The 21,377-nt window shown below is 31.9% G+C and overlaps 3 protein-coding genes across 3 annotated transcripts; 2 read left to right on the top strand and 1 right to left on the bottom strand.

Annotated features, from left to right (window-relative positions):
* The first annotated feature begins 7,613 nt into the window (after window positions 1-7,613).
* LOC112709588 (AP2/ERF and B3 domain-containing transcription factor At1g50680-like) lies at window positions 7,614-8,603 on the top strand. The gene has a single exon (XM_025761473.2). The coding sequence runs from the start codon at window positions 7,614-7,616 to the stop codon at window positions 8,601-8,603; it is 990 nt and encodes a 329-aa protein (XP_025617258.2).
* Window positions 8,604-11,980: 3,377 nt separating this feature from the next.
* LOC112712388 (non-structural maintenance of chromosomes element 4 homolog A) lies at window positions 11,981-14,629 on the top strand. The gene is made up of 7 exons (XM_025765270.3): window positions 11,981-12,399; window positions 12,492-12,572; window positions 12,721-12,961; window positions 13,055-13,148; window positions 13,454-13,670; window positions 13,769-13,860; window positions 14,201-14,629. Exons 1-7 carry the CDS (start codon window positions 12,213-12,215, stop codon window positions 14,459-14,461), a joined length of 1,173 nt encoding a protein of 390 aa, XP_025621055.1. The 5' UTR covers window positions 11,981-12,212; the 3' UTR covers window positions 14,462-14,629.
* Window positions 14,630-15,649: 1,020 nt separating this feature from the next.
* Window positions 15,650-17,566, bottom strand: LOC112712387 (cytochrome P450 76A1). The gene is made up of 2 exons (XM_025765269.3): window positions 16,478-17,566; window positions 15,650-16,400 (listed from the first exon to the last, which is right to left on the bottom strand). The coding sequence occupies exons 1-2, from the start codon at window positions 17,387-17,389 to the stop codon at window positions 15,768-15,770; spliced, it is 1,545 nt and encodes a 514-aa protein (XP_025621054.1). The 5' UTR covers window positions 17,390-17,566; the 3' UTR covers window positions 15,650-15,767.
* Window positions 17,567-21,377: the final 3,811 nt, after the last annotated feature.

The raw sequence follows: 21,377 nt of genomic DNA, 5'->3' as shown, positions 1-21,377 counted from the left end.
GCCGCCCAGTTTTAATTTTCTTTCCCCCTCTCCCAATCCTAATTCTCTCATGTTCTTTTATCATAATATTTGTCTCTTTTTATTTTTCAGATTTTCTTTGCTTGAGGACAAGCAAACATTTAAGTTTTGTGTTGACACTTCGCTTAAAGCTTTTCTGTTTATTCCTATGGCACCAAAAGGGAGGCGAATCATCTTCACGGAGGAGCACAACCTGAAGAATAAAGCGACCGCTATGATAACTAAGGTGGTTGAGTTCCTTTCATATTTTTTATTCCTCCTCTCTTTTTCTATATTATGTTCCGGTTTTCTGCTATTTTGCATTGTTTGTTGCATGATCCTTTATTAGTGAGAAATCCTAGGTCTAGTTTAGTTTTTTCTTAGTTGCTTTAATTCTGAAAAAATGTCTCATGTATTACTGATTGAGCTTGAATTCAAATAAAAAATACAGAAGTGATGTATTGCATGAGAAATTGAGTTAATTTTAAAAGTAGTTTTATTTACTTAAATGTGGTGGTATTTTCTGTAATTCTGAATGCATGACATGAACAGTGCATATTTTTTATAGTGAAGTTTACGAATGTTAAAATTGTTGGCTCTTGAAAGAATGATGAAAGAAGAGAAATGTTATTGATAATCTGAACAATCATAAAATTGATTCTTGAAGCAAGAAAAAGCAGTGAAAAATACAAAGCTTGCCGAAAAAAAAAGCAAGTAGAAAAAGCCAATAACCCTTTAAACTAAAAGGTAAAGGGTAACAAGGATCCAAGGCTTTGAGCACTAATGGATAGGAGGACCCAAAGGAATAAAATCCTGGCCTAAGCAGCTAAATCAAGCTGTCCCTAACCATGTGCTTGTGACGTGAACGTGTCAAGTGAAAATCTTGAGACTGAGCGGTTAAAGTCGTGATCCAAAGTAAAAAGAGTGTGCTAAAGAACTCTGGACACCTCTAACTAGGGACTCTAGCAAAGCTGAGTCACAATCTGAAAAGGTTCACCTTGTTATGTGTGTGTGACATTTATGTATCCAGTGGTAATACCGGAAAACAAAATGCTTAGGGTCACGGCTAAGACTCATAAAGTAGCTGTGTTCAATAATCAACATACTAAACTAGGAGAATCAACAACACTATCTGAATTCTGAGTTCCTATAGATGCCAATCATTCTGAACTTCAAAGGATAAAGTGAAATGCCAAAACTATTCAGGATTGCAGTTGTAAACCCCACTATAAGAAGAGACATAGGCTTAATCGAACTCTCATTCTCATGCAAATTCACATCCTAAGCTTATATTAGTTTTGGTTGCTTGAGGACAAGCAACAGTTTAAGTTTGGTGTTGTGATGCGTGAGCATCTTTCCTATCTTTTTCTAGTGAATTTGCATCTAATTTGTTGAGTTTAATAAATAATTAATTATCTTTTAGCCAATATGGATGCTACTTTGAGTCTTTTGTAATTTTATTTATTTTAGGTAGCATTCGGCTGGATATGATGGAGTTTCTGCAGCACAAGAACAAAAGGAGATGGCAGCGAGGAGCGACTCGTACGCGTGCCTGACGCGTGCGCGTGATTTGGAGATATCTATGGCGACGCGTGCGCGTGACTGACTCGTACGCGTGATTTGAAGATTTGCTCCGCAGAAAAGACCATCTACGCATACGCGTGACTGACGCGTACGCGTGACATGCGCCACATGCAGAAAACGCAGAAAACATTGGGGGTGATTTATGGGCCCCATTTTAGCACCCAAGTTAGGCGCGGATCCAGTGAAGCCAAGTGGTCCCCACGTTACAAGACGCATAGTAGTTAGTTAATTCTTATTTAAATTCAAATTCGATTTTAAAATAGGAAAAGATATTATCTTAATTTTAAATATTGGATTTTAAATTAATTAGGATTAGTTATAAAAATGGGAGACTTCTCTTCTATTAGGTAGATTACATTAGGAAATTCTATACAAATTTACATTCCGCATTCCATGAGCAACTAATCCTCCATTGTTAAGGTTAGGAGCTCTGTCTATTTGTATGGATTTATCCGTTTGATCTTTTTAATTTAATCCATGTTTAGATTTATATTTCAATAATTGTTTTCGCTCTTTATTTTATGAATATGGGTGGAACGGAAGTATGACCCATGTTCTAATTGAGTTCTTGTAAAATTTGGAAAAGCTCTTTACTTGAGCACCAACTTGAAAACATATTATACTGAATTTCTAATTATTTGTATTTAACGAGATACGTGACATATAATCTCCTTATTTTTGGATAATTAGGATTCTTTTGGCATATAAACTAAAAAATGATCATCACCCTCAAATTGGAATTAATTGACTAAGGAATTGGCAGTTAATGAATTTTAGAAGAGACTAGGAATGTCTAAGGAATTAGGGTCTAGTCACATATAGTTTGCCATGAAATTAAATCTTGCATGATTAAAATAGTTAGTAAGAAAAATAAATCCGGAAAAATAGATAACTCTGAACCCTTAACTGCTTTCTCAATTATTTTATTCCCAACTCATTGCTGCTTGCTTTCTGAAATTTTTAAAGTACTGTTTAATGCTCTTTGAATATCTCAAAACCATTTTCTGCTTGCCTAACTAATCCTATCAAATGCTATTGTTGCTTGATCCATCAATCCTCGTGGGATCGACCCTTACTCACGTAAGGTATTACTTGGTATGACTCGGTGCACTTGCCGGTAAGTTAGTGGGTTACAAATACCGCACCATCGGTAAACTGTCGCTAAATCCGACAGTATTCAACATTTTTCTCGTAGTATTTTTTTAGCAAAAACAACGAAAACTGGGGTAACTCTCACAACTAGGTTCCCACATGGCTTCACATACCTATATCCTATATGTTAATGTTGCAAGTGTAAGGAGTGTATGAAGTTAGTCTCACATCAAAGAAAGTAAGAAAGAGTGAGAAATTTATAAGATGAGAGACCCGTTAACTTACTACCTTAAAGTTTTGAGTTGGATGTGATCTCTTCTCATCTTATGTTATTTCACTTGATTCCTCTCCAAAATCTCCCTGATGGTCGAGAACTTCCCAACGGCCCAACAAGTGATATCAGAGCCGATGATTAATCGGTCTGATTTAAGGAGTATTCAAGGTGAAGCATCGAAAGTCTTTTCGGCAAAGGTGTGGTCCAGACGACGTGTCCCGCGGTGTGGTTGCGGCGGTGTGATGGACGAATACTCGTGGTGGAGGAGTTAGAAAGAGGGGGAGTTGATACTTGATGTGGAGGCTCACACTTGAGGGAGAGATTGTTAATGTTGCAAGTGTGAGGAGTATACGAAGTTAGTCCCACATAAAAAAATAAGGAAGAGTGAGAAGTTTATAAGATGAGAGACCCATTAACTTACTACTCTAAGGTTTTGAGATTGATGTGGTGTCTTCTCATCTTATATTATCTCACTTGATTCCTCCCCAAAATTTTTCCGGTGATGTCTCATATGTATATTTCAAAGCCAACAACTGTTTGATAAAAAATATATTGTTATTCCCAGTTTTTCGAGCATATCAAAAACTGGTTGATGAAAATTCTTGCTATAAAGCAAATCTTCCATTTTTGACTTCCACAAATTATAATTAGGACCATTAAAAGTGATAATCCCACTAGTATTAGTATTAGCTTCCATTGTTCACAGAATCACAAGCACAGAAAAATACCAACAAGCTCTGATGTCAGTAATCTCTAAAGATCTTACCAAGAGCAGTGTTTTGAATGAAGAAATGAGAAGAAAGTCACAAGGTACATCGACTACACATTCAGATATTCTTGTTACTGAGTCTAGGGGAGAAACAAAAGACGAAGTCGTAAAAGTAGAAATCAAAGTAGAAGCAAGTCTCGAAGAAAGTATAAAAATATTGAGTGTCATCATTGTAGTCAAAAGTGACATGTGAAGAAATTTTGTTGGCAGTTAAAGAAGGAGAAAGCCAAGGCAAGTAAAGACAAGAGTACAAATAAAGATGGTGGTAGCAATAAAGACAAGGTCAATGTAACTCATGATGATTTTCTTCTTGTTGAGGAGTTTGAATCTGTTAGCCTTCTTGATAATAGCACTAGTTGGGTGATTGATAGTGGTGCTTCTATTCATGTTATATATAGGAGGGATCTATTTACGTCTTATACTCCTAGTCATTTTGGTGATGTGAAAATGACTCATCAAAGTATTGCACAATGTGTCGGTGTTGGACAAGTTTGCTTAGAAACCTCTAACGGTATCAAGTTGACTTTGAAGCATGTGAAGCATGTTTCAGATATTCGATTGAACTTACTTTATGTTGGTAAGTTGTGTAATGAAGACTTGGATAGCTCATTCTCTCGTGATAATTAGAAGCTCACCAAGAGTTCCATGGTTGTTGCTAGAGGTACACGATACTCTACTCTTTATTTAACTCAAGCAAAGATTGTGAAAGATGTTAATGCTGCTGAGTTTGTTAATGAAACTGATTTATGGCATAAGAGATTATGCCATATGAGCAAGAAAGGCATGAATATGTTATCCAAGAGTAATCTTTTATCTGGTTGTAAGGTTGCTTTGTAAAAGTAAACTATTGCTTTGCTAAAAAATAAAACAGCATTTCTTTCAAGAGCCTTCCACCTTCAAGGAAGCCGGAGATACTTGACTTGGTACATTTTGATATATGTGGGCCGATGAATACAAGAACACTTTGAGGATCTATCTATTTTGTAACTTTTATTGATTATCATTCTAAGAAATTATGGGTTTACACTTTGAAGATCAAAGATCAAGTTTTGAATGTATTCAAATAATTTCAAGCTTCTGTTGAAAGAGAAACTGAGAAGAAGTTGAAATGCATTCGTACTGATAATGGTGGTGAGTACTCAGGTCCATTTGATGCTTATTATAAAGAACATGGTATAAGACATCAAAAGACTCCTCAGTTGAATGGCTTGACTGAAAGAATGAACAAAATATTGGTTGAAAGAGTTAGGTGCTTATTGTCACAATCTGGATTGGCAAAATCCTTTTGGGTGAAGCTTTGAGCATTGTTGTTTATATCTTGAACCGGACATCATGTGTTCCTTGCAATTTGAAGTGCCAGAAAATGTATGGTAAGGTAAAGATGTTTCTTATGATCATTTAAGAGTCTTTGGATGTAAAGCTTTTGTTCATATTTCCAAATATGAGAGATCCAAATTTGATGTAAAGACTAGGCAGTGTATTTTTATTGGCTATGGCATATATGAGTTTGGTTATAGGTTTTATGATCATGTTAGCAAGAAGGTGATTCGGAGTAGAGATGTTGTCTTTGTTGAAGACCAAACATTGAAGGATGTTGATAATGCGGAGAAACCAATTGTTCAACCTAGTGATGATTTTTCTGACTTGGATATTACTCCCCCTATGCCTATGGTGGAAGATGGTAGAGTTGAAGTTCAAAATAATGAACATGATACAAGTGGTGTCAGAGCCAATGGTTAATCGGTCCGGTTTAAAGAGTATTTAAGGTAAAGTGTCGAAAGTCTTCCCGGCAAAGGTGGTCCGGGTGGCGTGTCCCGCGGTGTGGTTGCGACGGTGTGATGGACGAATACTCGTGGTGGAGGAGTTAGAAAGAGAGGGAGTTGATGTTTGATGTGGAAGCTCACACTTGAGGAGGAGATTATTGTTAATGTTGCAAGTGTGAGGAGTGTATGAAATTAGTCCCACATCAAATAAAGCAAAGAAGAGTGAGAAGTTTATAAGATGAGAGACCCATTAACTTATTACCTTAAGTTTTTGAGTTGGATGTGGTGTCTTCTCATTTTATATTATCTCACTTATTCCTCCCTCAATAAGAATGATAATGTAACCAAGTGAAGAAATGAATATGATAATTTTTTAAATTATTTTTTTTTCTTTTCTCAACTCTATGTACCAACATAACACCAAGAATAAATTAAAACATAAGTATGAAAAAGATGATAAAGAAATACACTAATTCAGTATATTTGGACACAATGTCTTTATTCATGTCTCATCTGTCAAATACAATTATGTGTTTTTATATCTTTGTTTCAATGTCCCATCTTTATAAACAAATATAGTCGTAGTTATTACTTAGATTTTGGTAGAATTCAAACTCTTATTTGTTTTTCATTGGATTATGTTTGCATCAAAATTAACATTTACTTTTAGATGCTGATATAATATTTATGGACGTGATCTCAAAACTTTGAAATATTTATGCATGATAAAATCGAAGTGGGACTGTGGGAGTGGGGACATTGGGCTTTCTCTTTCAACCTGAAAATGGATCCAATTTCCTTATATAGTCCTCTTCAAGCTTTTATTTTTCTTATCGACCAAAAACAAAAGCTTTTATTTTTCTTGGATTATTTGATAGCCTCTCTTCAATATCACATTTGAATTGGGGGTCACATGAATGTAACTGAATATTCATTCACTTGAGCCATGAACTTAGCTCCAATGAGGCCAGGGTCACACATAAAGAATGGTATATCTATCCAGCTGTAGGCTGTGCAAGGAACGAAATAAGGCCTTCAATGAGTTCAATCTACTATTAGTTTTAGCCAAATCTCGATCTCAAGTGCACTTATTGTAAAGCAAAGATTATTAAAAGGATTCTAATAACTGAGGTCACCAATTTTATGAAAGAGTCTATATTCCAATGTTTGTTTACATGCAAGCTAATTGCTTAAATAATTGAAGTAATTTTCTAATTCCAATTAAAAATAAATTATTATTTTTATTTATAAAAGTTTAAAATGTTGATAAATTTATCTAAAAACAATATATGCATTTTGAATTGGGTATTTTAGAAAACTAATCCTTATAATGTTATTAACTTTAAAGTTGACTGCACTTGAATTTTTACCTAATACAAAATACATATATAGATTATATTTTACATTGTTTAATATTCTCATTGTTTTCTAATGAATGTAACACATGTTTAATTTAACTAATTAATGTAACACATGTTTCATTTAGCCATATATTCAGGTAATTATAATACTGTTTTAATTTACACAATTTTAATTTTTTGTGACGGGGAGGAATATTCAACCAAAAAGATAGTAAAATTTACTTTTCCAATCACATTATGATAACAGAAAAGAAACTAAGCTACTAAAAAACAAATATAATTAGCTTTGAGATAATGAATAGATTTCCGTTATCCTAAACTAAGAAAATTAAAGACTACATAGATTTGTTCCACCCAAGTTAACTTAAAAACACATTATTTGAAGTTTAACTTGAAGTAGTTCAATAATTAGGTTCATCCTTGAACTCTAAGTTGTTATGTGATTAGTTACCCAAAATTAGGCACAACAAATAAACATCACAAATAGGCATAAACCTCATCAAGTAACAAATCAATCATCACATCCCTTTTCTGTTAACTTTTTCTATTTATCATATCACATTATTAGTTGTCCCATCCTCTTGTCCATTGTTGTCATACTGAATTTCAGTTCAATAACTCGAAATTCATCAAGACAGTAGAAGAAAAATAATATATTATCCTAGTTATCATCAAGAGTGATGATCATAATTCATCAAGAACAACATAGAATGATGATGCCAAATAATAACTCTGAAACGTGTTCATCGCCTTCTAATAACAATAAAGAAATAATGGGGAAACGTTTGAGGTACGAAGAGAACGCAGGGTTTCAGAAGTTCAAAGGCGTTGTTCCTCAGCAAAACGGGCATTGGGGAGCACAAATATACGCAAACCACCAGAGAATATGGCTGGGAACATTCAAGACGGAAAGAGAAGCCGCCATGGCTTACGACAGCGCCACCATCAAGCTAAGAAGCGGCGAAAGCCACAGAAACTTCCCGTGGAACGATCAAACCGTTCAGGAGCCTTATTTCCAGAGCTATTACAGCACGGAAACTGTTCTTACCATGATCAGAGACGGTACATATCCCTCCAAATTTACATCGTTTCTTCAAAATCAAAGCCATAAAGAAGAAGCCACAGGAACAATTTATTCCCATAATACGCGCATCAAGATTCGAGGAGGAGAACAGTTTTCTTGCACGCAACTCTTTCAGAAAGAATTAACGCCCAGCGACGTTGGGAAACTGAACAGGCTTGTTATTCCAAAGAAACATGCAGTTACGTATTTGCCCTTTGTTGATGGAAATAACAATAATGCAATGGAAGCAGGGGAATTCGGCGGCGGTGGCGGCGGCGTTGATGTGGAGGTTATGTTTTACGATAAGTTGATGAGATCGTGGAAATTCAGGTACTGCTATTGGAAGAGTAGCCAGAGTTATGTGTTCACGAGAGGGTGGAACCGTTTCGTGAAGGACAAGAAACTCAAGGCTAAAGACGTCATTGCATTTTACATGTGCGAGCCTGTGAATAATGAAGTTCATCAGCACCGTCTGTTTGGGTTGATCGATGTAATTTATAATAATACGGAAAATGTTGAAGCCACAAAACGAGAGGTAATTGGGAAGAGTACTACTAGGTTAGCTTGCAGTGAAGTAGTTGTAGAAGATATGGAAGAAGAAGATGAAGACAGAGAAGAAGAAGAAGAACATAAAGTTGATGGAATGGATTTGAATCCACCACACAAAGGTGTGAAGCTATTTGGCGTATCTATCAACTGAAATAATTAGTGTTAATTCAAATGTTAAAAAAAATATATATATATATATATATATATATATATATATATATATATATATTAATTACCTATCATGTATATATACAATACTGCTGAAGAGGATGTGCATCTCCAATGAGAATTGCTTCTTGAATCCAATCTTACTCTTTAGAAAAGCAACCAAAGAAAGCAGCCGGTTAGTTGGAGATGCTATAGCTCTTACCAATGTAAAATATTAATTATTTTTATCGGTTTTAGAAAGATAAATCTGCTTTTACTTTTAGTGATTTTTGGAGGTTATTTAATTTATTATGGTAGAAACTCAAATACATTTTATTTCATATTAATTAAATAATAATTTAGTCAAATTTATAAGTCATTTAATAATTTATAACTATCAATTTCATACAAAAATAATTAAACGTAAATTTTCACCTTTTATCAAAGAAAAGTATGCTTTTAGTCCAAAAAATTAATACATTTATATTTATATATCTATTAATAACTTCGTTATAAAAAATCAAGTTGAATTGGTTTAGTAGTTAATTCATTAGTCTATTTAAATAAGTGTTAGGAGTACAAATTTTATCTTGTGCATGCAGCAACTTATTGGCCAATAATAAAATTTTAAATAAAACTGAGTACTACACTTGATTAATCTTTAACTTACCGAGTTAGAAAATATTATGGAAATCGAAAAAAAAAAACCCTCATTATTAGAGGCTTCTTCTTAGAGTTCTTTTTATCCCATTTAGTATATTTTGAAATGTTATTTTGGTAGAAATAAAATAAATAATTTTTTTGAGAGTCTCTTAAACAATTTTGCGCATCAGCATATATTAAGAAATAAAATAACAAAAAAAAATTTGTACAGACATCAAAATATAAATTTAACTATGATAACTTTACCTGAAACTTAGAATAAATTTGTTTTCAGCATTTTTTAAGAAACAATTGAAATGAGCCCTTATAATGTGAGCTTGGCATTTTTGAAGTTTTAATATTCTTAACAACTAATATAATGGTTTTCTTTCTTTGGTCTCCAACTAATAGACAAATAGTAGCTTTTATTTTTTTGGGTTAGGAGAGTCAGGGACGGATTTACATAATAGTAGCTTGTGGGGTAAGTGTCCAATTGAGTTTTATAAAATTTTTAAATAGTATATAGTATTAAATTTCAGTTACTTTCATTATATAAATAATTTTGACCCCATTTTTATAATTTAATGTTATTAAAAGATATTTAATTAAATTTAATTTTATAAATATATAAAATTTAATTTTAATTATTTAATAAAAAAGTAATTAAATAAATAATAATAAAAAAATAAAAAGTCAAAATAAATAATCCTAACCTTACTTATTCTCAAAATCAACTTTTTTACTACTATATTTCTTTATTTTCTTCCAGTTTTCTATTTTTCTATTTTCTTTATTTTATTTTTTAATTTCTTTTGATTTAATTAAAAGTTTATTTTTATCTTTTTGTAATTTTTATTTTATTAAATTATATTACATTTGTTTTGTAATTATACTCTTGGGTAATATTTTTATTTCTTGATTAATGGTTATTGTATAATAAAATTTTATTAGTATATTTTTCTATGATTGGTTTGCTGAGTTTTTATATTCATATTATACTTTTAATTTTTTGTGAAATTATAAAAATTAAGGTAAATAATTTTTTCCTAATATTTAGGTTTTTTAATGTTTAATTTTATTTAATTTTTTTCTAACATTTTTTATTCATTCAATTTTATTCTTAACATTTTTAATTTATACCAAAACTATTCCTATAAGTTTTCAATTTATTCCTAACATTTTATATAAGTTGACATTTAGGGATAATTTTGACATAAATCGAAAATATTAGAAACAAAATTGAATGCAACTAAATGTTAAATGTATTTTTAAAAAAATTGCAAATATTAAAATAAAAAAATACACTTTACCCTAAAAATTATTATTTTTATTATGTATGATTTGTTCCCACTAACAAACTTTTTTAAATTCCTCATTGAGAAAAGTAATATACTAATATATATTTTCGAGGAGAAAAAATTTTAAACGGTTCCTGATAATTATTTTAAAAGATAACGAGGTCTTTAAAAAATATATTTTTTATTTTTGATATTTATTTTTATGAGACTAATTAGTCCATCTGCCAATATTTTTTTATATTAACAAAATTACATGGCATGTTAAACTGTTAATTTATCCATTAAAAGCTAACTAAAATTGATACATTCTTTTTTGTTGAAAATATTCCTTTTTTGGGAATAATTATCATGACTTTTAAAATTTTTTATTATTTTATTAAATATATTTAAAACTGAAAAATATTAGTGATTTTAAATTATTTTTACTTATAAAAATTAAATAAAAAAACATTAGTGATTAACCTATTACATAAATATGTTCAGAAGAGAGATCATTGATGAGAGACTAATCAGTCTCACAGAATTAAATATAAAAATTAAAAGGAGTATTTTTTATTGGAGATCTTATGATCTTGGAAAAAATTATCAGAAAAGAGATGAATATTTACCTATTTTTCGAAGATTGAGAGAACAATATAGTAAAATAATAAGGTTAACTACAAAAAATGTCCCCGAATTATTTAGACGCTGACAAAAATATACTCGAATTTTATTATCAACCAAAATGCTTTCAAATAATTTGAAAAACACACTAAAAATGCTCAACAGTAAAATTTGACACGTACTTAATCATCAAAAGAAAAATGAGTAATCCTACACCATTAGATGTCATCTCATATTATTAAAAACACTGATGATGGCTAGTTGATGGTTATACATCACAAATCTTTGGTCCTCTAGCACTCCTCTTTTAAAAAATACATTAGAAATTGAATTTTGATACCATTTTTTTGCAAATATGATTAAAAAATTATGATATTATTATCCTTAAAGGTTAGTAATTTTTTATTAAATATATATTTTTTGTAATTTTTTTATTAATAACTAATAATACTTTTAAAAACTCACAAAAAATATATACTTAAAAAAAATTACCGAATTTTAATAATAATAATAATATCTCATTTTTTAATTATACTTATAAAAAATTACATCAAAATTTAATTTTTAAAGTATTTTTTATAAATATATATTTACTGTTAAATATGTTTATTATATTTTTAAATTTATTAAAAATCTTTTAAAAATATTTTTGTTGACAAATAAAATTTGAGTATATTTTATCTGCATTTAAATAATTCAAGAGGGGTTTTAGTGGTTAACCCAAAATAATATATGATACGGGCCTTGGTCTTGGGGAAGAATATTTTCCTGAAAAGGCCAAAGCCCAAAGTTATGAGGCGTGTGGCGTAAGTTTTGGAGGTAAAAAGGTAAAATAGGTGGGGAAGTGGGAAGGGTTTGGTAAGGGAGGGTTATAAAATTTCACACAAGCGGGAAAATTTTCCCCTCATTATTTATTTTCGTTTCTTATTAGTTTGAAACACCAAGTGCACTGATTTTCGCTTTCCCTTATTTGAATTTCTTTTCTCGTCGCTTCAAAACCCAAACCCCTCTCTTCTAAGGCGCAAGCGCAGCAATTCCGTCTCAAATTAGGGTTCTTCAATTGTTCGACGATGGGTGGAAAACGAGTCGCCAATAAGCGGCAACGCGACGCCGCCGACGACCAGCTTCGCACTGTCAAGAGAGAACGCGTCGCCGCTGCTGAGGCCGCCGACGAAGCTGAGTCCCCTAAGAAACAAGATCCGGCTAGTCGCCGGTTCATACGCTCCGAGTTTTTCAAACTCAAAACTCTCATTAACGGTAATTTTTTAATTATTATTCAAATTAACGGTAGCTTCTCTCCCTCTTTCTCTTTCTCCCTCTCAATGACACTCTCGTTTCAAATCTAACAGAGAAAAAGGACGATTTGATGAACACCGATTCCGACAAGTTCGATTCCATCTTGAATGAGTTCCACAAGCTCCACGATCAAGGTATTCTTCTTATCTTATTTATTTATTTGTGGTTGTGTTGCTTATTTAGCTGCATTCATTATCTGCCCCGAATATTGAAGATGATTTAGTTAGGGTTTGGTTAATAGTTGGTGACACTTGACACTGTATCTTCGATTTTGGCTTAAAGTCCAGAAGCCGAGAGAGCAGGTTGCAGATGCAGAAGCGCTGCTGGAGCTGACTAACAGTTTGGTGATGTCAGTGAGGTCTATGGTGAATGACAATGTTACCCCTGCTGAATTTGTTGGCTGTTTGATCAAGGAATATGGCCAACCATCCATCCAAGACCCGGAGTGCAACTCGATCGACTGGAAAAAACTTGGTCTTGCTGTGTCCCCCATTTTTATGAAGGTTCAGGGTTGTTGCACCATGTGAGTTTTGCTTTTGCAGGGCATCTTATATTTTTTATTCTTGTTTCTTTTTTTTTTTAGCTGATCTGTTTTGTGTTGTGTGTTTTCTAAAAGGCTTGGTCCAATGGAGAGGGAGTTGAAGCAACGCAAGATCGGAGTTCAGAGACAAAGAACAAAGCCAACATCTGAAAGGGCTAGACCTCAAGAGGTTGGCTGAGTTTTACTTCCTTGCTCCATTCCTTTTTTGTTTGATGTGTTGTGAATGTTTATGTGATAAGCATCTGAAATCCATTGTTAACGAATGCTCATTATGCTGATTGTTATATAGTTGGATTTTTTTATTTACTCGTCTTAGTACATATTTAGCTATAAAGGGGTGTGGCTTTGTCTTTATTGTTTACTTTGTGTTCCATAATGTGCATAAAAATTGAAAACGAATGTGGTGCTCAACTATGTTTCATAATCTTGCAAGTATTTTGGCACTGATTTCTAGTTATTGTTTGTTTGAAAAAGGTTGTTCAGGCCCAAGAAAAGGAAAGATCCGATACTGATCAAAACATGAAAGTAATGTTTGACATCTTGGCGAAAATGAGACGCGTTCAACTTGAATGTCTAATTCTGAACAGAACATCATTTGCTCAGACCGTGGAAAACTTGTTTAGCCTATCATTTTTAGTCAAAGATGGTCGGGCTCAGATCACTGTGGATGAAAACCGCATACACTACGTTTGTAAGACATGTTACCATAATATTCAACTAAATTTGTGCTCTCTTGTATTCCTGGGTCATCTGTACGACTGTACCTAAAATACTTGTTTTCTTTTCCAGCACCTAGGAATGCTCCCTCAGGTGATTCTCTGAAGGCTAAAGAAGCCACTTTCACTCATTTCATGTTCAGACTTGATTTCCAAGATTGGAAGGTATGAATTTGTCCCAGTACTTGTAAAGTTGCAATTCAATGTTATATATGATGCGATTTTTTGTCCACTTCTTTGTTTACAATTGCTAGTTTCTTTTTATTTAGCAATGCCTTACAACAAAGTTAATTGAATTTAAAGATGTGAGATACTAGATTGGGATCAAAGAAATGGTGCATAGCAAGATTTGTTACTTTATGGTACAGTAAATTAAACACCATAGTGTTCTAGACGGATTGGCAGTATGGTTCATGAAGGAATATCTCTGTTGTCATCTCAATGCTGTACATCATTTACATCAATATTCTTTTGTTAATTCTGGTTTTGTCAACATTATTTACAGTTAATGAAAGATATGGTGCCTGAGGGAAAGGAGTTAATGCCTCATAGGACTCAGTTTTGCACTGTTGTTGGTTCTCAACCACAGATGGGTTCTGATGATGGTTCCCCACGTCCTCTAACTGTCACACCTATCAGGAAATTTTCTCGGAACCGAGGGCTGGTTGTGCAGGAGGAAGGTGTGGTAGAGGAATCTCCTGAATGTGATGATGAAAAATCTTCCAGAGCAGCTGCCATCAGAAATTGTAAGCGTAAGCTTACATAAGCAGTAGCATGTTAGGGACTAGATCAACTTATGGTGTGTACATGAGTATGTTTTCTTTTGTGCAATAGATATGTTATTGCTAGCAACCTATCAGACTGGCTTTTGCAGTATATATATATGATGTAAATGTTCCTAAAAATACTAAAATACCTTCCGAATGATGCTTAATTTCTCTTGCCTCTTGTGGACGTTGCTTATATTTGTTAGGAGTAATATAGGTACTTGAGACGTGACTAATGTGTTAGATTAGACTTTGCAAACAGGAAGTTTTGAATTATCTTAATTCTATAAATTAAAATTGAGTTGGTGTTAAATAGTGCAAATTTACTTATTTAGCATTGTTTATGATAAATTGAATATTGTTCGAGTGATGTTAGTTGAAATCAATTTTGATATGTAATTACTAAAAGGGAATACATGTTGTATTATAATATAATTTTAATTTTAATCAGTATTATCTATAAATGGCCAAAATTGATAGTTAAAAAATTATTAGAACCTTCTTAGAAAGCGAAATAGCAAATGGGAAAATCGACCATAAGCTTGCATCTAAACCAGGCATTTAGTCAGTCTTAAATTAATTTAGTTTAAATAACTAAGCCATCGAAACCTAAGGGTTTGTATCATGGTAGTTTCAATTCAACACATTCCAGAGAACTATACTATAACATAGCTTCAACTCTTGGTTTTTTGAAGATTTTTTTCCCGAAAAAAAAAATCATAATAGTAAGTACATGTCTTCAATCGTGATACACATTGATAGAATGCTCATGCTTCAACAAGAGCCAGAGTACTAACTGTATCTATAGCTGCACTAGAACTTCCAACGATTTTCATTGAAAAGGCTTTGGGAATTAAAAGTTCCTTATCCATGTTATGGACAATGATGAGTATGCTGATGTGGTTAGATGATTCTAATGATGCATTAACAGTAAGTCTAACCCTACTAAATCATTGTGAGATTTTTATAACTCAAAGTTTAACAAACACTTCCAAAGCATAATTGTATATCAGATTTTTTTATTATATTGATGATGACAATGAGTTTTGAATTCAAGATATGATATATATGTATCCAATGAGAAAGTCTTTCAAAGTTCCAAAGAATAGTTCTCTTCAGTTTAGGTTTAATCATTTTTAATTTCTCAGCCAGAAGTTTGGAAAGTGAAGTATCTAATAACACGTGTCTTTAATTAAATTTGTGTTTTCTCTCTAATTATGTAATTTCATGAATAACATAAACCCTTTTGCAGAATATGATAATTTCATGATTTATTGTTTCTTTTAACACACCATAAAATTATGTTCAGGTCCCCTGTTTTGTAGACGAGTAGTGAGGGAGTGGTATGGCCTTCAAAGGAAGAGCTTTTCTGAGAGTAATTCCGAAGCCCTCTCTCATGTCCATCTCGTGGGGATTCATGCCACGTGGCAGAACCCAGTCAAACTTATGCAACAAAGATCCAAGTGCGAGTGGGAGCACCCTAGAAGCAAGTGGCATGGCAGGGCACATTCTTCTACCAGAGCCAAAGGGTATGAACTCAAAGTGGTGACCCTTGAAATCCACATGATCCATCTGCATAAACCTCTCAGGCCAGAAGAGCAATGGAGCGTCCCAGGCCTTCGGGTCCCTTCCAATGGCCCAAACGTTGACCAGAACTTGCGAGTGCTTGGGGATGTGGTAGCCCTGCAGCTTGCAAGAGTCCATCGCCATGTGAGGGACCAAGAACGGTAGAGGTGGGTGCAGTCTTAGGGTTTCTTTGATGACTGCTTTCAGATAAGGAAGGTGGTCGATGTCGTTCTCTTCCATGTTCCTGTGGGGCCCAATCTTCGTCCTCAGCTCCGTCTGCACCTTCTCCAGGGCTCTTGGGTTGTGCAGCAGCTCCGCCATTGCCCACTCCAGTGTGCTCGTTGTTGTGTCTGTCCCCGCCGTAAACATTTCCTGTCACCACTCACAATTTGTATGTAAATATAATATTTTTGTTCAATTAGAATTCAACGGGTATTGCTGGGACTTACAAAGACGACGACGTTGATGATTCTTGGAGAGAAAGTGTAAGAGCCAGTGGCAGCATCTCCATGAAACTCCAAAAGCACATCCAAGAAATCTTTACTCATTCCCCTTCCGCACCCACTCTCCATCCTCTCTTTAATGAACAATCCAGCAATCTCGAACGCTTTTTCCACGTGATACTGCGTCCTCCGCCGTATTCCCTGCGGATCAACCCACTTCAGCACCGCCATAAAATCCGCCACATTCGGCTTCCCTGCATACTCCATCACCTTCACCGCATGCTCGTAGAATCTCGCCCCTCTCTCCATCTCACCCTCCAACAAATCCTTCGAGAATATCAGGTTCCCAATCAGATTGAACGCCATCATGAAGAACAATCTCCCCACCTCAACGCCGCCGGAGGATTCATCTCCAGCCGCGCCTTCTATGGTCTGCACCATGCGGTTTATGCATTTTGCACGCACGGCCCGCATGGCATCTAGGCGACTTGCCACAAAAAATTCTGTTGTGCTAAGTCGCCTCAGCATACGCCAGTGCGGGCCATACTGCGAGGTTATGAGGGAGCCTTCACATCCGTAAGGACCCCTCATAGCTTCGTAGATTTTCCTACCAGCGAGGATGACATCATTGTTTTTAAACATATGACATGCAGCCTCGCTGGAGGATACTACCACGGTGCACATGGACCCTAACCAAAGGGTCATGATTGGACCATGGTGTCGAGCCAGCTTTGCGAAAGACTCGTGTGGTGACAAAGACCAACCTAGTTGGAAGATGTTGCCGACCAGCGGCCACCATCTTGGTCCCGGTGGAAGCTGCCTTAGCTCCTCCAATCTCCGGTGCCTGCGTTCTATGATTAGTGCACAACCCATCCACACTAACATAGCTACCACCAATCCCACAACCTCGTAATGCATGATGCCTATGCCGCTCTATCAGTTTTGCTTTTTTTTTTTAATTATTATTTTTGAGGAATGATATGATTCAATATGTGCATATTCCTCTTATGTAGTTGCTTCCTCGGCTATCCAACAAATTCGTCTCCATCAAGTCTAAAATAATTTCAATTATTATATATTAACTTGATTAATTACGCACATAAACCTATATTTTAGTGTGAAACCCAGAAAATTTTAGTATTAGGGACGAAAATAACAAAAGAGTTAACATCAATATTTTAAATAGTTTAATTAACACATAAAAAATTTAATTTTAAAATTTTTTTTGTCATTTCTTTATTTTAGCAATATTACATGCTAAATTTATTAAAAATGCTATTTATATACTAAAATTAATCACAAAAATTAGGTACTAAAATATTTATGTATAAGATATACATGTAATTTAATTTATTTTTAATGTATATTTATATTCCAACATATATTTTACATTGATAACTATTTTGATGTACATATAGCATAGTCGTATATTTATTGTTAATACTAGGATCTTGTCCGACATCTTGTGTTTGTTAATTCACATTTTATTAATTATTTTTTATATAATACCATTATAATTTAATAGTTAAAAAATCTACAAAAAATATAACATTATAGAAAAAAACATAAGAATAATTATGAAAAAGACAAAAATTCAAATTTAATAACTACAATTTTCTTTATATATAAATATAGATAATGTTTTTTTTCTATCAAGTAATTATTTACAAAATTGATATTCTATAATATTCATAGTAAAAAGACTTTAAGGAAAATAATTATTATATGTAAGCCGAAAACCAAATTAAATAAAATAATAAAATAAATATACGATATATATATATATATATATATATATATATATATATATATATTATCTCCATTAAATTTTTAAAAAATCTATTAAATACTAATAGTCTTATTTTCATTTGAGAAACTAGATTTATTTTGGATAATTAGCTAATTGAATTATTATTATTATTATTATTATTATTATTATTATTATTATTATTATTATTATTATTTATTTTTAACGGCGGCATTATGGAGGCAAATCTGTTATTTAATTAACAGAGACATTATATACTTATATAAATACTTGTTATTATTTATTTTTAAAACAGTAGTATTAAGAGGTTAGCAAATTTTTAACTTTTAGACTAATAAATAATTAATATTGGTATTTTTGTACACCAAATAAAAAAAATTCAAATACATATAGAGAGTGTGAGTACATATTTTTTATCTCACACGCTCCTCTTCTACAAAATTCCATTCACTCTCTCAACACTCTTGCAACGCGTTCTCTTTTTTGCTCTCAATGCTAATGAGCACTCTCAACGTAAATTAGCTTTTTTGAGCTCGCAGTCTATCACTAGTAGCGTCTCTAATAACAGCGACGTTACTCTTTGCGGTAGCATCTCTGAACTCTCTATACATTTTTCTTAATTTCTACGTACTTATGCATTCTGTTTCTGCAAGATTTAAAATTTGTATTACTGAAAAGTTCTAATGTAAAGGTTAAGTAGTTTTAATTTTTGTTCATTTATTGCATTATGCAACTCTTTATTTCTTCGCTTTCATTTCTAGTGTATCCGAATTTTGGTATATATATGTTTTGTATATAATGAATCACTTGAAAAATTATATCAAGAAGTCAGACTCTGCAACTAAAACAGACTGGTTTAGCATTATTATAATATTGATCTTTTTGTTTAACTCAAATTTAAATTGTCATAGAATTGTTCTTTAAACTTAATATATAGCTGTAAACTAACATATACACAAATTTAAATTGTCATAAAATTGTTCTTTAACTTTTGACTATGGCTATTGTCTTTGTTGTGGCAATATTGGTAATTGACTTTTGATTTAATATGTATTTATATTTTAACATATATTTTATATTAGTAACTAATTTTAATATACACGTAATATTATCATATATTTATTATTAATATTAAAATCTTGTCAGACATTTTGTGTTCCTTAACTCACATTTTGTTGATGATCTTTTATATAATACCGTTATCATTCAATAGTTAAAAAATTTACAAAGAATATATCATTAAAAAAAAAACAAAAGAATAATTACAATAAGACAAAAATTCAAATCTAATAACTATAATTTTCTTTATATATAAATATAAATAATATCTTTTTCCTATCAAGTAATTATTCAAATATTTTTTACTATTTAATTACAAAGTTGACAATATAATATTCATAGTAAAAAAAACTTTAAGAAAAAAACCAAATAAAATAAAATAATAAAATAAATATACGATATATAATATATATTATCTCCCTTAAATTTTTAAAAAATCTATTAAATACTAATAGTCTTATTTTTATTTGAAAAATTACATTTATTTTAGATAATTAGCTAATTGAATTATTATTATTATTATTATTATTATTATTTATTCGAGCATATTTATTTTTAACGGGACATTATGGGAGAAAACCTGTTATTTAATTAACAGAGATATTATATATTTATGTATATATTTAAGTAAAAATTCACATATAATTATCTTTATGTGAACTTGATATTTAAGAATTATTAGATTATTTGACAAATTTAACTAAATCATTATCAGACAGTTTTTAACTATAAGATCTTAATAATGAGTTAAGGTTTGTATATTTGCCATAAAAATACAGATTTAATTTACCATCATTGTATATTGTAACTTATATAACTGATAACTACTGCGTGTCTTAGGTTTTATTTTGGGTACACATAAGTTAATAACTTCAAGTCCTGTCATTTTGTTTGCGAGAATCTGTCTCTGAGATTGGGATGCACCTCTCTATATATGCTTCTTGTTTCTATCGTAAAACTGCATATTAGAATATATATGGAGACTGGAGAGTATATATATAGTCCATTTCATTTATATTTTATACGGTTTCATTTATATAGTTTCACCTTGCTACTAATATATTTTATATACACAAAATATTTATTATAAAGAGAAATAAATATGTACAATTTATGAAATAAAATGAAACAAAGGAATTTAAGTATACCATTAAAAAAATAAAAAAATTACACATTTACTATTCACTTATATCTGAAGAAATAAATGTAAGATTATTAAAAACTAAAACTAAAATATATATTTCTATAAATCGTGCATATTTATTTCTCTATACAATATATACATATATATATATATATATATATATATATATATATATATATATATATGTACTTTTTTATGTGAAATATGTTTACTAGTGAAATAACCAAGCATGGTTACGTTGAATAAATATTTCCATTTACACAAAAGGAAATCTACATGCAGTGACTAGCAGCGTGAGTTAATATTTCATTTACTTGAATCAAGATAAATTAAAGTTATTATATCCAATAATTCTCGCATATATGGCTATATCTTTGGAAATTAGGACTTATAATAAGCGATAGATTAAGCGTTATACTAATTTATTATAGTGCAAATGATAATGACTCGAATTTGAGGGGCTAGTGCATGTTTGTTTCCGGGTGCTGTTTTTTCTCTCCAGAAACAAGCTAGCTAAGTAGTCTCTATCAATTAAGGGTCTGAATAACTAATAATAAGAATATATTCCCATTATGCTTTGTAATCTTTTGTCTTTCTTTTTTGTTTCATGATCAGGATCGGATTCAGGAAACCCAGATAGATATCAGTGCTATCAATCATTTACTAATAAAACCAACATTATGAAAAACATAATAGATTTGTAGAAAAAAGGTGGAGGAGATTTGTAGCTATATAGTATTATTAACTAGTTAAATGTGTACGTACGTACCGTCAAAGAGCAAGGATTTTGAGTTTTGGGACCATTAATTACTTTAGGTTTAGGGGGACCGCAATTATAATGCTTAGGGACCATATTTATAGTAATAACGTTTAACATGATAATTGCTAAAGTCCATTATATTGTATCACGCAACATATATAAGAAGGGTCAACCA

Source organism: Arachis hypogaea, chromosome 9 (assembly GCF_003086295.3).
Source record: "Arachis hypogaea cultivar Tifrunner chromosome 9, arahy.Tifrunner.gnm2.J5K5, whole genome shotgun sequence".
NCBI lineage: Eukaryota > Viridiplantae > Streptophyta > Magnoliopsida > Fabales > Fabaceae > Arachis > Arachis hypogaea.
Note: the sequence above shows the minus strand (reverse complement) of the source record. Positions and strands in the feature narration are given on the sequence as shown.